The sequence below is a fragment of the Pyricularia pennisetigena genome, chromosome 5 (genome assembly GCF_004337985.1).
Source record: "Pyricularia pennisetigena strain Br36 chromosome 5, whole genome shotgun sequence".
Taxonomy (NCBI): Eukaryota; Fungi; Ascomycota; class Sordariomycetes; order Magnaporthales; family Pyriculariaceae; genus Pyricularia; species Pyricularia pennisetigena.
In genome coordinates, this window is record NC_043743.1 from 127,330 (window position 1) to 148,003 (window position 20,674).

Consider the following 20,674-nt stretch of genomic DNA (forward strand, 5'->3'; position numbering starts at 1 on the left):
TCGAAAAGGATAAACGTCGACTTACCAGCTGCCACGAGTACAAAGCGAACCGGTACCAAAGAGTAAGAAAAATAGGTACTTCGTTAGGAGTATAACTCTGCCACTTCCACTTTTTGGATTTTTTTTTCCCTCCTCAATGTAAAAATAGGTGGAAGGGTCGCGACAAGGATGGGGGCAAAATAAAAACGGGGGTGCTTATTCCGTATGTGGACTGGCCAGATCGGCGCGGGCGCGTATAGACGAAAATATATTGCTTGGATGACTTTCGGGCGTCCGCAGGGACAGGCAGCACACTTGTCGACGCGAGGAGAGTTGAAAGTGTGAGAAAGGTACGAAGTAAGGTACTTGAGACGCGACGGGGCGGGTGACTTTACGTTTGTTTTGGTTTGTGGGATGACGGATGGAGGCGGGATGGGGCGGAGATTTGCCATTGAGGAAAGTGGAGAGGTAAAAACCTTGTCGATCACAGTGACGAGATGGCTGGGGTGGATTGGTTATGCTGTACAATATAGGTCTAGCCGCTATTCTCCTCACTTGAAGACCGGCATTTGCATTTTGCGAAGTGCCTTGGTGACGCTGTGGGTTTAAAGACTTTTTTCATGCTCACCTGCGTCACGATTGCAAATTTTCTCGGTGCAAATTGAGTCATAAAGGCACCGATATCTACCAAACAGTCCCAGCTACCATCTCAAGCATCTACAATAGGAGCTATAAAAAATAGCACAGATAAGAAACCATTTTAAGATGTAAGGTATTGGATAGGGCTCAGCGCCGGATCCACCCGTACGATTGATTTCCTTGTGGGTTTGAATGGCGCACGTACCACCCCATCCAAGGTACTTGGTCGTGGAGTCGCCCAAAAGTCACACGTAAGTGGAACGTCCAGCCCAAAACAGCCACGACTACTAAATCCAACCAACATACAAGTCAATTTTGAGATACTGAGCTCGTGAGCGGGTGTTTATACTTTGGGCTGGCAAGCATCCGAAATATCTCGCGATGTGATATTCAAATCATGTTGAGAGCACTTGCCTTTTCGTCCATTCCAAATTGTTTTATTTATCTCTTCATTTTCTTATTCCTACGTCGTTGTTTCCGGTGGCCAGTTCACTTCGTTCTGAATGGGGCTGCAGCTATCCGGTTCTCAGTGTAACAAGACTGTTTCGGCGTGGTGATATTTTGTTCTGTTTGTTTTGTACGACGCAAACTAGCTTGGACCGAGACAGGATCTTTCTCGTAGCTCCCCAGCAACGGCTTCTCCGAGCCCACATCGCGAACGGAAGTGGGCGCGCGGCTTGTGCCGCCAACAGCTAGGTATCCAACAATTCCGCGCTTGAAGAGAGGGGGGCGGGGTTTTTCTTGCGGGAAGTGGCGTTCGGGGGAACTTTCGACAGCCAGCCTCGACTAAGGACCTGGCATGGAGGTTTGAAAGCGGAGACCGTCAAGGTAGTGAGTGGCACATGGTTTTTAGCGGCAGAGATGTAGTATTTGGTGCGCGATGTGACATTGGTAAGTAATGGTTTGTTCAGTTCACGTGCAGGTAGGTAGTTGCGAGAAACTCTTGTCTTGATTGTTACCATTTCAAGGCCGCCTAGGTTGATCCACGCTGTGTTTGACCTTTATCCTTACTTGCAACTCTGGGGACATGCCTTGAATACAAACTAAAACTAGCAACAGCGTTTGTTGTAAATGGCTTGGGGCTAATGGCGATGCAGCCTTGGCTTGCTTTTATCTTCAACCCTAAGTAGCAAAATCGAAGCCACCTTGACGTCATCTGGAAAAGTCAGCAAAGATACTTCGGAAGTGAAACGGCAAGGAAAGCTGAATGCATGGTGTAATTATTACATATATATGTTAATTAACAGATCAACAACCTCCCCTCATGTGAACAACAGCCTCGATGGCATCAACCTGGGTTTATAACTGCTCATCATGTTAAACAAGCAGCCGATTGAGCATGCTCTAGAACCTCTCAAGAGGCGCTACACACGACCTCCGATCTCTCAGTCCCTCGGGGTTTTTTGAAGACCCCGATTGAGCGTCCAGCGCATTATCACGGTGGGCCCCGCCCCCTTTCATCATCTCGGGTTACATGCGGTCAGACCCAGAGATCCGCGGTTGCTAAAGAACAAAGCAGTCCGCAAAAGAGATATTCATACTACGCACTAGGCACCAAGACGGTTTAAGGAGTCTGCGTAAGATGAAGGAGATAAACTGGGTGGATATTTGATGCCATCGCTGGCAGACAGTTTTGCGGGGTGAAGAAGGAGGCGTGTGCATTGACGACAAGGGAATGATCGGTGGTTCTTGTGGGGGAGCAACACCCGATCTGCGGGAGCCGTGGCCCGGGCTCCCAGGAAACCGTGATGAAAAGGGTTCGGCGTCTTCAGTGCGTGACAGCCATACAGGGGCCATGCGGGCAAGAGAGGTTTAACGTTTCTTGGCAAAGGTTACAAGGTGTCGACAACCCCCGATGATGTGGTTTGCACCATCAGAATAAACCTTTGTATTATTCATGCCAACTGGATATCGGTGGGAGACGGCATTGCGAATCTGGGGTTACAGAAAACAACTATTCATCTGCTATTGAAGGTAGTTACAACATGCGAGATGAGGGTACGAAGGAATAGCTTGTAGCTTGGAGCCATTGGATCAGGCTGCGACAACTGCTTGGTTTGAGGATAGAACTCAATTCTGCGCATCTATCTTTGCTTCTTTTTTACAAACCGCTGATTTCTGAATCCTTTTCTTTTCCCCTACGCGCGTTGGGGTCTTGCTTGAAATTGGGTGGCGTCGGGTGCCATACCGTAAGAGTCCGGCTTAGAGGTCAATGCAATATACACCAGGCCCAACAGAAAATACAAGACATGCACCTACAGTAGCATTATCCGCTTGCTATGCAGAGCTCAGGTGGCGGATTGTTGAGCAGATATAAGGCAATCTAGACCACAAGTCTGGGGCGTATGTGCGGGCATAGGGCATGGCAATCCATAACCGGTGAATAAACGGTCACTCTCATCCTAACCCCTACTCGCATTGTCATCAACCCCCAAGGATGGATCAAGCCCACAAATCAGGCCTCGCTGGTTGCGCATCATATCATACCACCCTACGAACATGCCGTACATGCAAGGGGAAATACCGTCCGTTGTCCATATTTCTGAACCCATCGTCTGATCATTTCCTCCTTGCGTTCTTCTTATCCTTCTTTTCCCTCCCGCACGAAGCTGAACTATGGCAGTTCCTTTCTGAAGAAGACGAAGATCAGGAAGTGCCAAGTTCATGCCATTGGTCGCATTTGGCATACTAAACAGTCGCCCCAAGTGAATTAACTTGTTTTAATTGGTTTCCTCAGCTGAGCAGATTTAAGCTCTATGGGGAAATTATACGAGGTTGTAGGGCCCGTAAGAGGGAAAACAATCACGTCGCTGGGCTGACCCAGGATTCGGGCGTGCGGCCAGATTTCCCGGGGGTGAAACTCGAAGTGCGTTTGAGGCTCTGCGAGTGACCAGACCGGTAACGTCAGCACACCACACTCGACATGGGTGATGCAAAAACCGCAGACTTGGTACCTGTTAGGAAGCGGGGCATCCCCTCACTTGGTTGGTAGTGTTGCTGACTTTTTCCTCTTTCTCTTTGGGTAGGGATTGATTTTTTTACTTTCACCACAAGGCCAAATTTAGACTCCTTTCACACCATCCATCAATCAAGTCCTTGCGACTACTGTGAGGGAATGTGTCCATGTATTCGTCGTCTCCGATTAAACACTTTACCGGTTCAAAACATGCTGATTCCCGTTGTCCTTTGTTGGTAATTTGTGCACACGATTCAACTACATTACCCCTTTCTTGAATCGCCATCAATATGGTTCATATTTCGTCATGAGCATTCTTTTTTTTATTTATTTTTTTTTTATGTCTTTCCAGCTCTCCCCCAGGAAGTCAATCCAGATTCGTGACGTTTCGCGGTGCCCATCAAATAACCCCAGGATCCTCGAGGCCAGAACATAACGGAACCTGCCCGCGATTGCAGCAAGCTTTTGCATATCCAAACAGCGGGATGGGATAGCTTGCGCTATTGCAACAAATCTCCTCCAGGGGGGCTCGCAATGGCATCCAAATGAAGGCATAGGATTCTGAGACTTTTATGCTGTATATACTTGTTAAATCAATGACATACAGCCATTCTAAGTTCTGATGAGCGTTTACGTGCATCGCAGGGACGGCAACATTTCGGTTCGCCTCAATTGCTTGTTACTATCCACTGCACCGATCCATTCTATGCCTTAAATTATATTGGTTTGCGAAGCTGAGTATATGCCAAGCCTACGCATGACATTGACCCATTTCTACCACTGTAATATTTTGAAGAACGAAGTTTTTTTTTTTTTTTTTTTTTTTTTCCCGCACATCTCTTTTATTGAAGGCCAACTTGCAGCCTACGTATTCTGTGCTGCGTTGTTATGGATATTTGAAGATTTTGCAAAGGAGGAATTTAGGGCAAGTCCTGTTTGTGATAATGTGACCCAGACGGCTTGGTATGAACCACGCCCCTCTCTCATCTCTAATACAGGGTTCAAGTCCTATAGACTGCGGATAGACGGCCAAAAGGCCCTGTGGGCATGAATTTCGTCGACATAATTTACTTCCGACCTGCGGCCTCACGGCAATAGAGCTACAACTGGGCCGACTTCATCTAGACAGCTTCGACACATCCGAGTAAACACACATCCTTACCTCAGCTAAGAAACCGAGTTGTAAACGTAGGTTGCGGAAACAACACCCAACTTTTCATCTCAAAGTTTTGTCGGGGCGTCGGCGCACTTTACCGCAGTGCCGTATGTCCACACATCAGACGACAGCATTGTGAAAACTCGAAGCGAGTCGCCAGTTGAGAAAGGCAGAAGAATATCAAGCGCTAATTGGGTGGGTGTATAATTCTTCTGCAACTGGATCGAATGTCTTCAGATGAATATTCGCCTACGGCTTAGTTCAGTTGTCTGGTCTCCGCCTTTTGGGTACTCAGCCGCGCGTTCTTGACATGGGAGGCTCAACGAAACGTTTGCGTTTCCATTGTCTATGTGCTTATCTACATCGTTCATATCCGCGAAACGCGAGCCAAGTGGCTACAAGACCCCTCCGAGACCCAGCGCTGCCTCCCCCCACATGGCCGGCATGCCTAGTAATCAATCAACTTTGTGATGCATTTCCAGTGGGCGTATATGAGGAAAAAGTCCCCTATGCCGGCGGGCGTGTGTGCACGCACACCGAGAAATGTGACCAAATTAGGAAAGACAAGTATGTGATATTTTCCGAACGATCCTTTGATGCCGTAAAGATGAAAGGACGGTGGATCTGCGTAATGCATTGCTCGTCCGAAAACCCCCCCTTCCCCCCGACAAGACAGGCAGAGCCGATGGGCATGCATGGTAGGTGTGAGCCTTGGTCCGTCTGATAGCCTTGGAAGGGTGAGCGTTCCGTCCGAAGTCCCACTGGCGATCAATCATGTATCACTGCCAACTGTAGAATCGCCCGTGCCCAGCCTGGCAGGAACGGATTTTTTTGTTCCATGCTTCTAACATCCAACACCCAAGTAGCAAGGCGCTAGTGAATACGATGAGTATCGAGTTATCTAGTCATGAGAGGCTGCGGGCGCAGAATAGGCTGCAAAAAGTCTAGACCAGAGGGTATATATGTCAAACCTGGGAAATAAACCCGACGCGTTTATCCTAGGCAGAAACCCCCAAGACAAGAAAGAGAAAGAACGCGGATCAAGGAGAGACTTTGTTTACTTGTTATTACTCGTTCTATTGTTTGGCTGCCTGTTTGATGCTAGGTTCCGAGACTGAGACGGATGTGCATATGCCACTGGGGGAGTGTGCCAAGACGAGTTGGAACAGGCTCCATAAGACAACAGGAGGGAAAAAAAAACAGAGCCGGACCTGGTAACCCTAGACTGTCCTACCTGTTTCTTAGTTTTCTCAGTCTGCCTCGCCCCAGGTTTGTGTTTGCGGAGGATCTGGGCTATGATCGTCCCGCTTGACAATCTTTGTTTTTTTTTTACTCGGTTTTTCAAACTGTTGTTTCGCCCGGCTACCGGCTCCTGGCTCGACGGTGAGACTGCGAGCCGATTATTTTTTTGTAGAATCAATAATTACCATACCACATCAACTTTGCCAACTTGCAACTTGCGGAGGCACGACGGTGTAGAGAGTAAGGCACTGTAGGTTTGGAAGTGGGCTAAGGAGCAGGACGCAAGGATAGTAGCGAAGAAACGAAACGTTTACCGCCACGCCTAACGTCTGGTCAGAACCCACCAGGCGTATCCATGGTGCGAGTCTGCCTCTGGGAAACACGGCCTTTTCTTCTCTCTTTCCCCTCATTTTCTCATATCTTGGGGAAAGGTAAGAGGGAGAGAGGGAGAGAGAGGANAAAAAAAAAAAAAAAAAAAAAAAAAAAAAAAAAAAAAACCATAAACCATGTAACCCAGGTTTTTGTCGCTTTCGCTTGAGAGAAAAAGTGGGAGGGAATGTGGTCCAAATAACAAAGATGCATGGGTTTAGGGTGCGGCTGAACCAGCGTCAGGGTTTGAGAGGGTTCCATTCCATATTAGCTGCTAGAAGCCAAGCTGTTTTCCGAGTCCCGAATGCTGCAAGGCACGTGCGAAGTACCCCTGCTCCACCTGGGACATCATACCAGGGATATCCCAAATCTGAGGCTCACCGTTTTGAAATTGTAGCGAGTTTCAAGGGCGATTGCCAGGGACCGGAACTTGCTCCGCAGGCTCTTCAGGAAGAGAAAAAAAAATACCCCCCAAAATCAAAAATTCTTGTAGTGCGCAAGCCTCAGAGAGCATGACATTGCATGCGTCTCTACCAGTCGGACGGACCGGAGTGCTGTCAAATTCTATGGAAAAGTCAACCAGATTGCTTAACATTTTTAAAATGTGGGGCCAAGGCGATGTAGACAAATTTGAGGCCACAAAGAAAAGACAAAAGAAAACGGATAATAACACCATAAACCTATTTGCTTAACGCTTGAAGCAGTTTGGAATCAACGTGCAATTGCATGTTTGCTTGTCAACATGTATTTCTGAAGCAGAGGGAGGGCGCAAACCCGACAAATTCCCACTAGGACGTGGCTGTGGAAGTATCGAGTTGATGAGGGCCAAGTCAACATTCACGAGATTTTGCCAAGATCAGGAAAATTATTGACAGGTTGATTACTGGATGAACTACAGCCTCACTTGCATTCATCAGACGACCGAAAAATAAGATTTCTAGTGCGGTTCTGTCAAAAGCCACGGTGTAGGATCACTCGTCGTGGTGGTGACGTGACCTTACTTGGATGATCCGACTGGGACCTAGGGGAATAAAAGAAAAAGTAATAAAAAAATAAAAAAGCGAGAAAAAAGATCTTCAACAGGTTTACCATATTCAACTGCTGAGTTGGGGAGAAAACCGAAAACAACCTCATGTTTCAACGGTCCTGGATGTCAAACAAATCGGACTGTCATGCTTGCGCCAAAACCAAAACAACTATGGAGAGCGCGGCTCAAAACTTCTGTGGACCCTTGGCTTCCCGGGCGTTCAGGGGCTCTCGAGAGGAGAAGGCAATATCCATCGCTAAGTGGGGCGATGGCCAATCAAAACCGATTCCCAACAGGCCGGCGCCTTCCTGTAACACCTTAAGCATCGTCTGTCAAACATCAGACGCAGGCCATCTCCCATCCCTTCCTTCCTCTGTCCTCAACTCAACGTCAATCACACCGCCTGGGAACATCGCAGATACCTGGATTTGTGATTATGCACTGAAAATTGGCGGCCCAATGCCTGTTGTAATTGTACCTAAGTTGTTTCTGTTTCTGCACAAGTCTGGCTTCCAGCCCCAGACTTTGCTACAGTACCCTTCTGGCGGGTACAATCTCGACTCGTCGCCCAGCTCTACAGTGAAGTAGTACTGTCGCCAACCGAGCCAAGTCTAGCCCAGCCCATGATTCTGATCAACCTCCTTTCTCCCGACCCAAGCCCCAAATCCAATCAAGATTTTGACACTTGCGTGGCTTACATTGACGAGATTGCAGAAACAGGCCCGCCTGCTGTTGCAAAACGTTGACGATCAAAACAAATGCGATTTTGCATCGTCGGCCATTCACCAGGCTCACCCTGGACGTTTCTAGTCACAAAAGTCGATTAAGAACAGATATGCAAAAAAATAGACGGAAAACCCATCAGAGAGGGGAGGAAAAAAAAAGAAAATAAGGAAGCTGTCGGTAACGTATAATCGCGTGTCAAGCTTGACCCGAAGATGCGGCCTTGCTACCTTGGGTATCTGACCTGCAGCACGTTTCCGGAGCCGAATGCTACTCCGAGTGCCTGCTCTACCAGAAAACATTTAGACGCATACACTCAAAAGACAGGTGAACGACGGACCGAAATCCGTGCGCTGTACCCCAAGAAAGTTCTTGGCAGGTTCCTGTCTGTTTTATCTGCATTTTTGTTCGCTCTGCTACCGCCGGCCAGCTCAGAGGCCAAACTCCTGAACGGCAAAACAAATTTATGAGGGCTCGTCAGCGCGGACTACAGTTTTACGATAGCAACTCCCAGAAGGATGAGCATCGTACGACAACGAATGTACGAAGTAATGATTCTGTTCAGTCTACGTGGCCCTGATTGTCCCAGGCAAAAAGTTGAAAAAGATACTGGCCCACAATCACAGATCGGCTACGGTAGAATAGCACTCAAGGAGATGTCCCGGTGTCAGTTCCTGGCACAGGCTGTGTCATGGATTGCAAAATGCTACTGCACGTTTTTTTTTTTTTTTTTTTCTCTTCTTCCTTCTTTTGTGTTTTCGTCTCTCCTCATCCCCATGTCTCTTCCCGTCCGCCCATATTATCACTCCTTCTAGATTTTTGCATCTTTCAAGGGTCCTCCTGCTTGGGATATTGAGTATTACAGTGGTTCTCCCCTTGATGCAACAGAAAAGACTTTGTCGTGTTATACCCTCACCCAGATCCATACCACACACCCACACCTACCCACACCCCAGTCCACACTCCACCTGAATCGGCAAGACGAAGACCGACAGGGTTGAGCCAGCCCACAGCATCTGTAACGATACCACACAAGTAGCAGGCCGCTTCATCCACGCTATCCTCCGCTTGTGCAAGCCAGCAATGTGCAATCCAGCTTAGGGCAGTCTCTAGCGGCTGCCTCCACATCCACTCCCCCCTGGTCCTTGGATGTGTCTCCGCCCGAACATCATGCACCCGTCAAGTCCAGTTCTCAATAGTGAGGCATTGTTATTATTATCCTCCTGTCCTCCTCCTCCCGTTGTTCCGAACTTCTTCTTTTTTTGCTTTCCCTTCCTTTTTTTCCTCTTCCCTGTTGTTCAGCTTCCCCTTCGTCCAGGTAAATCCTCAAGACTTGAGAGTTGTGCCTATCCACGACGCTGTCGTGTGTGTCCTTTCCTTCTCTTCACTTCTTTCCATTCTTTTACCACAGCTAAACCCTTACTTTCTTTTATTACCTACTATATATTGCCCAACTGGCTTGGCTTAGCTGCTTACATTCTTTTTTTGGAAAGGAAGAAAGCTGCCCTCTTTCGATTCTTCAAGTCTAATCTGGTTTATTACGACAAATACTACGTCTTCATTAGCACGTATATTCTTTCGCTCAGTTGCTCGACTTCCGGTTTATTTTGACACCTGGTTGTTCCTCTGTTCGCTTCCGTCTTTTGGCTCTTTGGTACAAAACCCCACATTCCTTTCAAGAAAACAAAACGACCGACGTCGACCTACGACTCTTCATCTGCGAAACCGATCAGAAGAGACAGACATCGTTTACTTGTGGGATACTTGCGGGACCTTAGAAGAATAGGAGGGATATCAGCTGTTCATGATCAACCCTGTCGACAACTTTTCGATTCTTAAAGCAGCGAGTCTGCTTTCTTTTATACTCTCGAGCTAGTTTCGACCTTTTATCCACCGGACACCACGTTTAGTGATCAACCCGTCACTTGTTTATATAAAGCGGGCGCGCGCAAGAGCAGCGAAAGAGTTTTACGTTTTTTGTCGAGAGGATACCCTGGAAATGTCTCCGATGCACATGAGCATGGCCCCAGTGGCTTACACGCCTATTTCGGACGCCATGGACCGTCACGAATACGGCATCAGCAAGAACCGCAAGACGGCGTCCACCGGCGGAGGTCGGGCCTGGAGTGAAGATGAGGTTAGTGTCATGTTTGTTTTCTCGCCAATTTGGTCTGGGATTCGTAAAAGAGGTCCTCGCTTGATGTCGTGGGATGATCCACTTTGACTCGTTCGTGTCGTACATGTGTTGCGACAGGTACCGTTTCAGATAGTTGAGACGGAAAACGAGAGGCATGGCTGACAAAGCATCTTTACAAACAACTAGGAAGTGTACTTGCTCCAGACACGCCTCCAGAAGATGCCTTACAAACACATCGCCGCCCACCTGAAGAAGACCGAGTTGGCATGCCGCCTGCATTACCACCAGCTTAGCCATGGCTCGAACCGCCGCAAGCGCACGACGAGCGTCTCGTCGGGCTCCTCGACCGGCGGCCACTCGCCCACCATGCCGGCTACAATGCCATCCCCGATTCACGAGTCCGGGTCCCGTTCCGTCTCGCCCCCTGGTAGCGCAGGCTCATATAGGGCGGGATCTCCGGTCGGCCATGGCATCCAGCTACCCAGCATCATGTCAGCCAACAACAACAGCAACGACTCGCCTCGCCTTCCCGCCATTCTGCCCAAGCCTGCCTCCATGGGACTGACCATTCCGCCTTCGAGCTCGAGCCGCGGCTTCTCTTCGTCGGCTCTATCCGAGTCTGGCATGTCGCACAACGCACAATTGCTGCCCGCCGCCAACTTTGCGCCCAGCCACGCACCGCCGCACCACCCTTCATTGCGCCTCGACTGCAGTGTTACCCTGCCGCCGCCGCAGTCGGCTGCCCATTCGCAGATCGACATGTCGCGCTTGTCGGCCATCTACGCCGCCCACCGCACCGGCTTCTGGTCCGCTATCGCGGCCGAATACGGTCCCGGTGTCAGTGCCTCGGCCCTCGAGCAGGCGTGGAACAGCAATGCGCAGCCCATCAACAAGCAGCAGCAGCAGCAGCAGCCTTACCACTACGGTCACCAGACCCCTCAGCAAACCGTTACACCCATCACCCCCGTTCTCTCCCCTGAGGAACGTGAGGCCTACAGCATGCGGGCGGCTTCGGACAAGACGCGTATCTCTGCCATTCTCGGCATCGATGCAGACCCGCGTAGCCCCAAGGAGAGGGAAATTGTCAGGAGGATGGAGGAGAGAGTTGGCGCATAAGGTTGCCGCGTCTCGGGCCGTATGTTTGGGGAGGGTTTTTTCTTCTTCTTTCTCTTATATCATCTCGGCATGATTGGCTTTTCCGCTTTCGTTAGGCATGGCCTTTGGCCCTATTGGGGCCCATCTTCCGCGATAGATGATTTGGATGACGATGGTTTTTTTTAATAATCTGTTGGTTTTGGAAACGTTGTTGCAGTCAACTTTGGCCCCACTTAAACCCTGACCCCCCTTTTTTTTCAAACCGGAAGAAGACAGGCTGTGACTGGGCTGGGACACATCATTTTTAACGACTCCACCTCCTCTTCTATTTCTTCAACCCCCCCACCTCCTTCTGCCCATGAATGGGACAACGGCCAATCACTCTACGTCTCCTTGCCGTCGCTCTTTTGTGAGCAGTTTATAGTTTCGGTGGTCTGGCCTACGTGGGTGGCGCGACGGTTTGCGCCTTCCCAAAAAAGAACCTTGCTATTTATCAAGCTTCAATGCTCTATATACCTTTTGATTCAATTTCTCTTTCTCTTTTTTGTTTCTAGTTTCTTATATTATCCCTCATTTATGCTATTTAACTCTTCTTCTTCTTTCTTTTCCTTTTTTTTTCTTTTCTTTTTTTCTCTCATCATCAACTAAAGCAAATCGCAATTCTGGACTCTTCGAATAACGATGGAGGACGACTGGGCTTTCCATTTCATATCTGGCTATTTACATACCTTTTTCGGTTGTCAATTTCTCTGCGTAACGATCATCCTTGGCGGCATTTTGTGGTTTTTTACTTCAAGGTTGGCTTTCTGGTCAAACCGCATGGTGGAAGCTCGCTCTTTAGTGCATTCGTCTTATTTTTCAAATTTCAAAACAAAAAAAAAAAAAAAAAGACGCTTGAAAATGTTCAACAATCATGCTGCTTACTATTTTGCCACTTGGGTCCTGTTATGCCTGACGCTTGAATAAAAAAAAACTTGGAAGATAAAAGCATAATACAACGATCAAAATGCATACAACATAAGATAATAGAGGAAGAACCAGAGGAGCACAAACCCTGCCACGCTCATTATCCCCCACCAAACCTCATCTGGAATGCTCTGAAAGCTCTTACTGACCGCCTCGGCAAACTGCATCGGTGACTCCTTCCAGCCGCCAAAGGTGAAGGGCGCATCGTTCTTGGCCACACGGGCGAGCACCACGAGCATGTCTTCAGCATCCAACCGCTCCATGCGCCGGGCCCGAGCGACTATCTGCCGGAAGGCCTTGATGGTCATATCGCCGGTCCAGGCTGGGTGGGTGAGGAAGGCTCTGATACCTGGCAGCGGCGGAGGCGCGCCGCGGTCGACTATCTCCACACCCCGAAAGTCGGGCGAAGCCGCATTGAGCTCATGGCACAGCGAGAGCCGTAGCCTGTTCCACCAGTCGATCCGGTTGACCTGTGTTCCAGGAGGACTCGGCATAAACCACCACTGACGTGGGACTACCTCCATGACGAGCGACGGGTCTAGATGCAGCTGCTTATGGACGTGGCTGATGCCTTCACGACCCATGTCGCTCTGCGGGAAGAACTCGTCGTGCGTGCGGCTCGACGGTGCCGTGCCGACGATGAGCGTCGGCGTCCCGGAGTTCTGCCGACGTCTTTTGACCTCGTCGTACAGCAGGCCCAGGAACTCATCGGCTTCGAGACAGTACCTTGTCGTGTACGCTGTAATGTCGGGCAAGAGGACAATGAGCGGCCGGGGCTCGTATGCTTGACCTCGGGCTTTGCGCTTCCATGATCGCGCCGTTAGGAGCCTGTCCACAATGTACTTGCGGTCTGCGGTGTGAAGTATCCGGTCGGCAAAGGCGCGCTTAAAGTGGCTCATGCGAGGGAAGCCTTTCTCTGTGCTGAGATACTCGGCTGGCGTTGGGAATATTTCCGGCTTGTCACGCACGGAGTGGAACCAGTAGTGCAGGATGTCTTCAAGCGGGCCTGGGCTGAGGTCAAGAAGGTCGGCATCAATGTCCTTGGCGAGACGCCGGACCACTGTGTTCAAGAAATCGAGGCTGTCTGGCCCGGGCGACTGCACAAGGAAGGATGCAGAGGAGTACCAAGATGCGGCTAGGTTCGTGGAGCTGCCAGTCACCGGGGGTTTGGTCAGGCTAGAGACTATGTCCAAGGCTTGCTCGTACGTGTCCCCGTCCACCACAAACTTGGGAGATGAACTTTGGTTGGTTCGACTAGGCTCATTAGACAGGACGAGGCTTTGCGGCGCCTGCATCTCTTCGCGGAGGGTGACAGCTGAGGCGAAAAACCACTCAGGGTAATCCAAGAACCATCCTTGCGCAGTTTCATTAATGGAGAGAGGTTCGGCTTCTGAATTTGCCAGGGGTTCCTCGACACCATTTGCCTTTTGTGCAGTCTTGCCAAAATCTGCGAGAACATACACTCTGCTCTCGTTTCGCTTCGATTTACTTTGCAAGGCGTCCATTGGCTCTGGCCGTCTTTCCTTCTGGTCTTTGACAACATTTGGCGCGGCATTCCTGGATGATGATGTCTTGTGGCTAATGTTTGCTTTGTTGGTATCATCGACAAGTAAAGGCGTGTTCTCCTTAGTTTCATCATCGGACCCATGAGAATTTAGAGCGTCCCATGATTCTTTGGATGACATGGACTCGCTGTCGCGCGCGACTGTTGAAGACATGGCGGTTGGTTGTGCCTAGCCCACTCAATAATGGGAATGAAAATGATGCAACGCCTTGCGAAAGGGAAATCCTGTATGTTGGAAGACTGACTGCCTTTTCTTTTTCTTTTTTCTTTCTTTCTTCAAAAATTTGCAGTATGAATGGAAAGATTACTCCCCTAATTTCTGACTGCATTTGCGCAGAGCCTTTCTTATGTTCGACAGTTCACCCAAGGTACTGTAGTTTAATCCGGCTCACTAATTGTGCAGCCATCAGTCGACGTCATTCGAGGACGCCTACAGGCAACCCATTGTGGTGGGTCTGGCTAGCCAGTAATTATTTACTGGGGAGCTAGCAGGTAAGGCTAGGTAGGACTAGCTTCTCGGTCTAGGTTTCGGGGCGGCTTGGCGAAGGATTCACCTGCAGCTTTGCTGCCTGTCAGTAAGGATTCTGTAAACTAAGCAACAGTCGAACTGATGTCATGTCACGCAAGTCTCAATAGGAACAAACGTCTGCAGGGAGCATCGGCAAACGTCCAGGCACCCAAAGGTAGTGAGTTTATGCCGATGCTAAGAAGATTCCGAATAGGAGGCAGAGGCAACAAAGTTTTCATCTTTTGGGATAGAGCAATCGATGTGAAATCGACATGTTCGAGACGGATAACAATCAGCCGATGTTGAAGCGTATGGTATCAAGTTTCGCTTGTTATTGGTTGTGGAAGTTTGCGTCTTTGGACGAATAGTCCCTCTTGCCTGGCTGTGAAGATTCTGGTTCTGGATGTGAGCTGGAGGTGTAAAATAATGTAGAAAGGAACATAGCTTGCCCTGAGCTAAGCTCCCAGCCCGTGGTGCTAAGATCCAAGTTTCAGCCAGGTACGGTACATAGTTCAGCAGCTTTGGCGGGGCTGGCGTGGAGGTAGCAACGAAAACGGGCCATTTCTGACCCCGCCGGTATCGGGGATCTGGCATACTTTTTTTGCGTCCGTGCTTGAAAAGAGGGACGGCAGGGGTTTGAATAAGTCGGAGTGGGATTTCCTCAGGCTTGTTGGGACTCGACATGACTATACTTGTACACCTCGGGTACTAACCTGGACGGCATCAACAAGACCGACCTAGGTACAACTAGTCTGCGACCAGTTTTTCCCACCTGGTTGTCTTTGCCGCCACAATGTCGACGGCCAATGGGTCGAACCCCACCCGGATTTCGATCCTGGGCGAGGAAAGCATCATAGTCGACTATGGCCTCTGGCTCAACTACGTGACTCACGATCTGCTCAACAACATCCCTTCCTCCACCTACGTGCTCATCACCGACACCAACCTCCATTCGCTCTACGTGCCTCAGTTCGAAACCGCCTTCACAAGTGCTGCTGCCGCTGTCTCGGATTCGGTCACACCGCCATCACCCCAGGCCCCGCGCCTGCTGACCTATGCCATCCCGCCTGGCGAGGGATCCAAGAGCCGTGACACAAAGGCCGAGATTGAGGACTGGCTGCTCGAGCAACAATGCACCCGCGACACAGTCATCATTGCCCTGGGTGGCGGCGTCATTGGTGACATGATTGGTTACGTCGCGGCCACCTTCATGCGTGGTGTTCGCTTCGTCCAAGTCCCCACGACGCTGCTGGCCATGGTCGACTCGTCCATCGGCGGCAAGACGGCCATCGATACCCCCATGGGCAAGAATTTAGTCGGCGCCTTCTGGCAGCCGCGCCGCATCTACATAGACCTGGCTTTTCTCAACACGCTGCCTGCCCGCGAGTTCATCAACGGCATGGCTGAGGTCATCAAGACCGCTGCCATCTGGGACGCCGAGGAGTTCTCTGCCCTCGAGCAAAATGCCCCAGCCATCTTGTCGGCGGTTCGCACCCCTGCATCTGCCGCCGTTGACCCGAACGCGAGGCTGCTTCCCATTAGCGATATCCTGAAGCGCATCGTTCTGGGATCGGCACGTGTCAAGGCCCACGTCGTCTCTGCGGACGAGAAGGAGGGCGGCCTGCGCAACCTCCTGAATTTTGGTCACTCGATTGGCCATGCCTTTGAGGCTATCCTGACCCCTCAAGTGCTGCACGGTGAGGCCGTCGCTGTCGGAATGGTCAAGGAGGCAGAGCTTGCGCGCCACTTAGGCATTCTGCGCCCGGCTGCCGTCGCCCGCCTCGTCAAGTGCATTGCCAGCTACGATCTTCCCACCTCGCTCGAGGACAAGCGTTTGGTCAGAATGACTGGTGGAAAGAGCTGTCCAGTTGATATTGTGCTCGCAAAGATGGCCGTCGATAAGAAGAACGAAGGCAAGCAGAAGAAGATCGTTTTGTTGTCGGCAATTGGTAAAACCTACGAGCCCAAGGCTAGCAGTGTAGATGACCGTGCCATCCGCGTGGTTCTTTCACCCGCCGTTCGAGTTCAACCTGGCGTCCGCTCCGGTCTCAATGTTGATGTGACCCCACCAGGATCCAAGAGCATTTCGAACAGAGCTCTCATCTTGGCCGCCCTTGGCAAGGGTCCATGCCGTATCAAGAATCTTCTCCATTCCGATGACACAGAGCATATGCTCAACGCCATTGGCAAGCTTCGTGGTGCTTCCTTTTCGTGGGAGGACGACGGCGAGATCCTCGTCGTTGAGGGGCGAGGGGGTCAGCTCTTCGCCCCTAGCCAAGGGGAACTCTACCTCGGCAATGCAGGAACGGCATCCCGCTTCCTCACTACGGTTGCGGCGCTCTGCTCCCCAGCGTCGGATGGCGATGCTGCCTCGACTGTGCTCACGGGCAACGCCCGGATGAAGCTGCGTCCTATCGGAGCCCTAGTAGACGCCCTGCGCTCCAACGGAATCAATATTGAATACCTGGGCAAGGAGAACAGCCTGCCAATAAGGGTGGACGCTGCAGGTGGCTTCGGCGGTGGCGTCATCGAATTGGCCGCGACTGTTTCGTCGCAGTATGTATCATCGTTGCTTATGGCCGCCCCTTACGCCAAGGAGCCCGTGACGCTGCGGTTGGTAGGCGGGAAACCCATCTCGCAGCCTTACATAGATATGACGATTGCCATGATGCGTTCCTTCGGCATCGATGTCCAGAGGTCCACCACTGAGGCGGACACTTACCACATTCCCCAAGGTGTTTATACCAACCCAGCCGAATACACTGTTGAGAGCGACGCCAGTTCCGCTACTTACCCATTGGCCGTGGCGGCGATCACTGGGACCACGTGTACCATCCCCAACATTGGGTCCGCCTCACTTCAGGGCGATGCTCGATTTGCCGTCGAAGTGCTCCGTCCAATGGGCTGCACTGTTGAACAATCAGCCAGCTCGACAACCGTCACCGGCCCGCCGCTTGGTCAGCTGAAGGCAATCCCTCATGTGGACATGGAACCCATGACCGACGCTTTCCTGACAGCCTCAGTCCTTGCGGCTGTTGCCAGCGGAACCACCCAGATCACCGGCATCGCCAATCAAAGGGTCAAGGAATGCAATCGCATCAAGGCCATGAAGGACCAGCTTGCCAAATTTGGCGTGCACTGCAATGAGTTAGACGACGGCATTGAAGTCACTGGCAAGCCTTGGACGGAATTGGCAGAACCGAGAGAGATCTACTGTTACGATGACCACCGTGTGGCCATGAGCTTCAGCGTTCTTTCCGTGATTTCACCGCACCCTGTTCTGATCCTGGAACGTGAGTGTACTGGCAAGACGTGGCCCGGCTGGTGGGATGTGCTGTCTGGTGTCTTTGGTGTGGCGATGGACGGCGAGGAGCCCGCTTCACATTCTACTGTGACTGGATCTGGTCCTAACAATCGCTCTGTCTTTGTCATTGGTATGCGTGGTGCCGGCAAGTCTACTGCGGGCAAATGGATGGCTTCAACACTCGGTCGTGCATTCATGGATCTTGACACCGAGCTCGAGAGGAGGCACAACACGACAATTCCCGACATGGTTAGAAGTGAGGTGGGCTGGGAAGGATTCAGAAAACTCGAGGCGGAGCTGCTTCGCGAGATGATAGAGACAAAGCCAGAAGGCTATATCTTTTCATGCGGCGGCGGCATTGTCGAGACACCAGAGGCTCGTGAGGCACTTATCTCGTACTGCCGCGCCGGAGGAGCTGTGTTGCTTGTGCACAGAGACACAACTCACGTGGTTGAATATCTTAACCGTGACAAGAGTCGGCCGGCGTGGTCTGAGGAGATCGAAAAGGTCTACATCCGACGGAAGCCGTGGTACCAGGAGTGCAGTAACTTCGAGTATCACAGCCCACACATGGGTGTCGAGGAAAGTGCTGTTGAAATGCCGGTCGATTTTGCACGCTTTGTGTCGTTGATCTGTGGAAAGAGTTCTCATCTGCAGGAGGTCAAGGCAAAGCCGCATTCTTTCTTTGTGTCCCTGACCGTACCAAACATCACGGCACACACGGCAACGATCCCCAAAGCTGTTGTAGGCTCCGATGCTGTGGAACTCCGTGTCGACTTGTTGCAGGACCACTCGCCAGAGTTTGTGGTTCGACAGGTTGCTCTCCTGAGGTCGTTGTGCAAGATGCCCATCATCTTCACTGTGCGTACCGTCAGCCAGGGCGGCCGCTTTCCAGACACAGACCACGCCGGGGCGCTGGCTCTCTACCGCGTGGCCCTCCGAATGGGAGTCGAGTACGTCGATGTAGAAATGACGATGCCAGACGATGTCATTGAGACGGTCACAAAAGTCAAGGGCTATACAAGCATCATTGCATCTCACCACGACCCCAAGGGTACCCTGTCGTGGCGCAATGGAGCATGGATGCAGTATTACAACAAGGCACTCCACTACGGCGACGTGATCAAACTGGTCGGATGGTGCCGCACCGATGAGGATAACTTCTCGCTGCTGACTTTCAAAACACGCATGCTGGCAGCTCACGAATCAACACCCATCATTGCCCTTAATATGGGTGAGCAGGGGAAGCTCAGCCGCGTGCTGAACGGTTTCATGACACCCGTAACTCACGCCGCGCTGCCGGCCGCTGCGGCCCCCGGTCAGTTGACTGCAGCCGAGATCCGCCAGGCGCTTTCGCTTCTTGGCAAGATCCCCAAGCGCAAGTTTTACTTGTTTGGCAAGCCCATCTCCAAGTCAAGGTCCCCAATCCTTCACAACACCCTATTTCAACAGACGGGTCTGCCACACACGTACTCGCGCCTCGAGACCGACAAGGCGGCCGATGTGGAGGCCACGATCCGTGCGCCGGACTTTGGCGGTGCTTCGGTCACAATCCCGCTCAAATTGGACATCATGCCGATGCTCGATGAAATCACCGACGCGGCCAAGACCATTGGTGCTGTCAATACTATCATCCCGATTCCTGTTGAGGGTGACAAGCAGCGGCTGCGTGGTGACAATACCGACTGGCTTGGCATGGTGCATTCGCTGCGGATGGCCGGAATTACAGGCAAACGCGCCCATCCAGCGTCAGGAGTGGTGGTTGGTTCGGGTGGTACGACGCGAGCCGCCATTTTTGCCCTCCACTCACTTGGCTTCTCGCCCATCTACATCATAGCACGCAACGCAACGTCTGTCGATACCATTGCGTCTTCTTTCCCGGCAGAATACGACATCCGAACCCTGCAGGGAACCCTACCGTACAGCGAGGGTATGGCGCGGCCCGAGGTGGTCATCAGCACGATCCCGGCGACGGGTGATATTGATGAAGGAATTCTGATGGCCGTCGATTCGGTGCTCACCTTGCCTATAGGTACAAGCAACACTGGAGCAGCGAGAGTGCTGCTGGAGATGGCGTACACACCTATTTTTACCAACATGATGGCCCGCGCGAAGGATGCCGGCTGGGGAACTGTCCCTGGATTCGAGGTCCTTGCCGCACAAGGCTGGTTCCAGGTATGATGCTATTTTCGTCTAATTCTCCTGATCTAGCTTGGCTTGGATTTCATGCTAACTTTATTTTATCTCTACAGTTCCAATTGTGGACGGATATCAGGCCGCTTTACAGCATTGCCAGTTCGATCGTGATGGGAAATGGGTCAACCGATACCTCTTGAGCTGTAGGTGTTGAGTGCTGTGGGCAGGACTTGGGCCTGTAGTTGCAAAATTTATGCTTGCTCGAACTTGAAAAAAAAAAAAGAAAAATTCTATCCATCATTTCTGATCACTCTCATACATGCAGTGTTTCCCATTTGCTAGAAACCAGCTTTTGAATGCAAGCGATTTATCTATCCTTGTTATCGGTGGAGAAACTATAACAAAGCCAGCGTAGAGATGGGTATAGAGATGGGCCACAGAACCACAGACTCGCTAAAAATGCATCTGACAGGAATCAGCACAAGGAAATCAGTCCATCGACCAATATAGAACGTGGGGTCTCGTGGCCAAAACTGGAGACGGCAAGGTGAATATTGCCATGGCGGCGAAGGTTTTGCCATACGGGGTAGAGGACGAGACGGTAATCCAATACCGCATAAAAGATCTGACGTGGACTGTGCTTTCACCGACTGGCCCGGATCGACACAGGAAAATCATCAACCAGGTACAGCTATTTTATTTTAAACTTAACCTTTTTTTTCCCTGGCTTTTTTATTTTCTCCTGCGACTATGCAACTGCATTATTCATACGAATCATGAAAATCATTTTGTGGGGGCTTTGTTTCTCTCTCTCTCTCTCTGTCTTAACCTTTTTCTCAATTCCTTTTCCCTTACAGGGAAGCCCCCCCCCCC

General features: G+C 50.9%; 4 protein-coding genes across 4 annotated transcripts; 3 read left to right on the top strand and 1 right to left on the bottom strand.

Moving 5' to 3' along the window:
• The first annotated feature begins 762 nt into the window (after positions 1-762).
• PpBr36_08004 (uncharacterized protein) lies at positions 763-1,335 on the top strand. Its single transcript, XM_029895137.1, has 2 exons — positions 763-869; positions 1,212-1,335. The coding sequence occupies exons 1-2, from the start codon at positions 811-813 to the stop codon at positions 1,312-1,314; spliced, it is 162 nt and encodes a 53-aa protein (XP_029747584.1). The 5' UTR covers positions 763-810; the 3' UTR covers positions 1,315-1,335.
• Positions 1,336-10,090: 8,755 nt separating this feature from the next.
• On the top strand, positions 10,091-11,344 carry PpBr36_08005 (uncharacterized protein; the record flags this gene model as incomplete). Its single annotated transcript, XM_029895138.1, has 2 exons — positions 10,091-10,228; positions 10,415-11,344. 2 exons carry the CDS (start codon positions 10,091-10,093, stop codon positions 11,342-11,344), a joined length of 1,068 nt encoding a protein of 355 aa, XP_029747585.1.
• A 980-nt stretch (positions 11,345-12,324) lies between these two features.
• PpBr36_08006 (uncharacterized protein) lies at positions 12,325-14,007 on the bottom strand (the record flags this gene model as incomplete). Its single annotated transcript, XM_029895139.1, has 1 exon — positions 12,325-14,007. The coding sequence occupies one exon, from the start codon at positions 14,005-14,007 to the stop codon at positions 12,325-12,327; it is 1,683 nt and encodes a 560-aa protein (XP_029747582.1).
• Positions 14,008-15,154: 1,147 nt separating this feature from the next.
• Positions 15,155-20,001, top strand: PpBr36_08007 (uncharacterized protein; the record flags this gene model as incomplete). The annotated part of the gene is made up of 2 exons (XM_029895140.1): positions 15,155-19,840; positions 19,918-20,001. 2 exons carry the CDS (start codon positions 15,155-15,157, stop codon positions 19,999-20,001), a joined length of 4,770 nt encoding a protein of 1,589 aa, XP_029746782.1.
• Between the last annotated feature and the right edge of the window lie 673 nt (positions 20,002-20,674).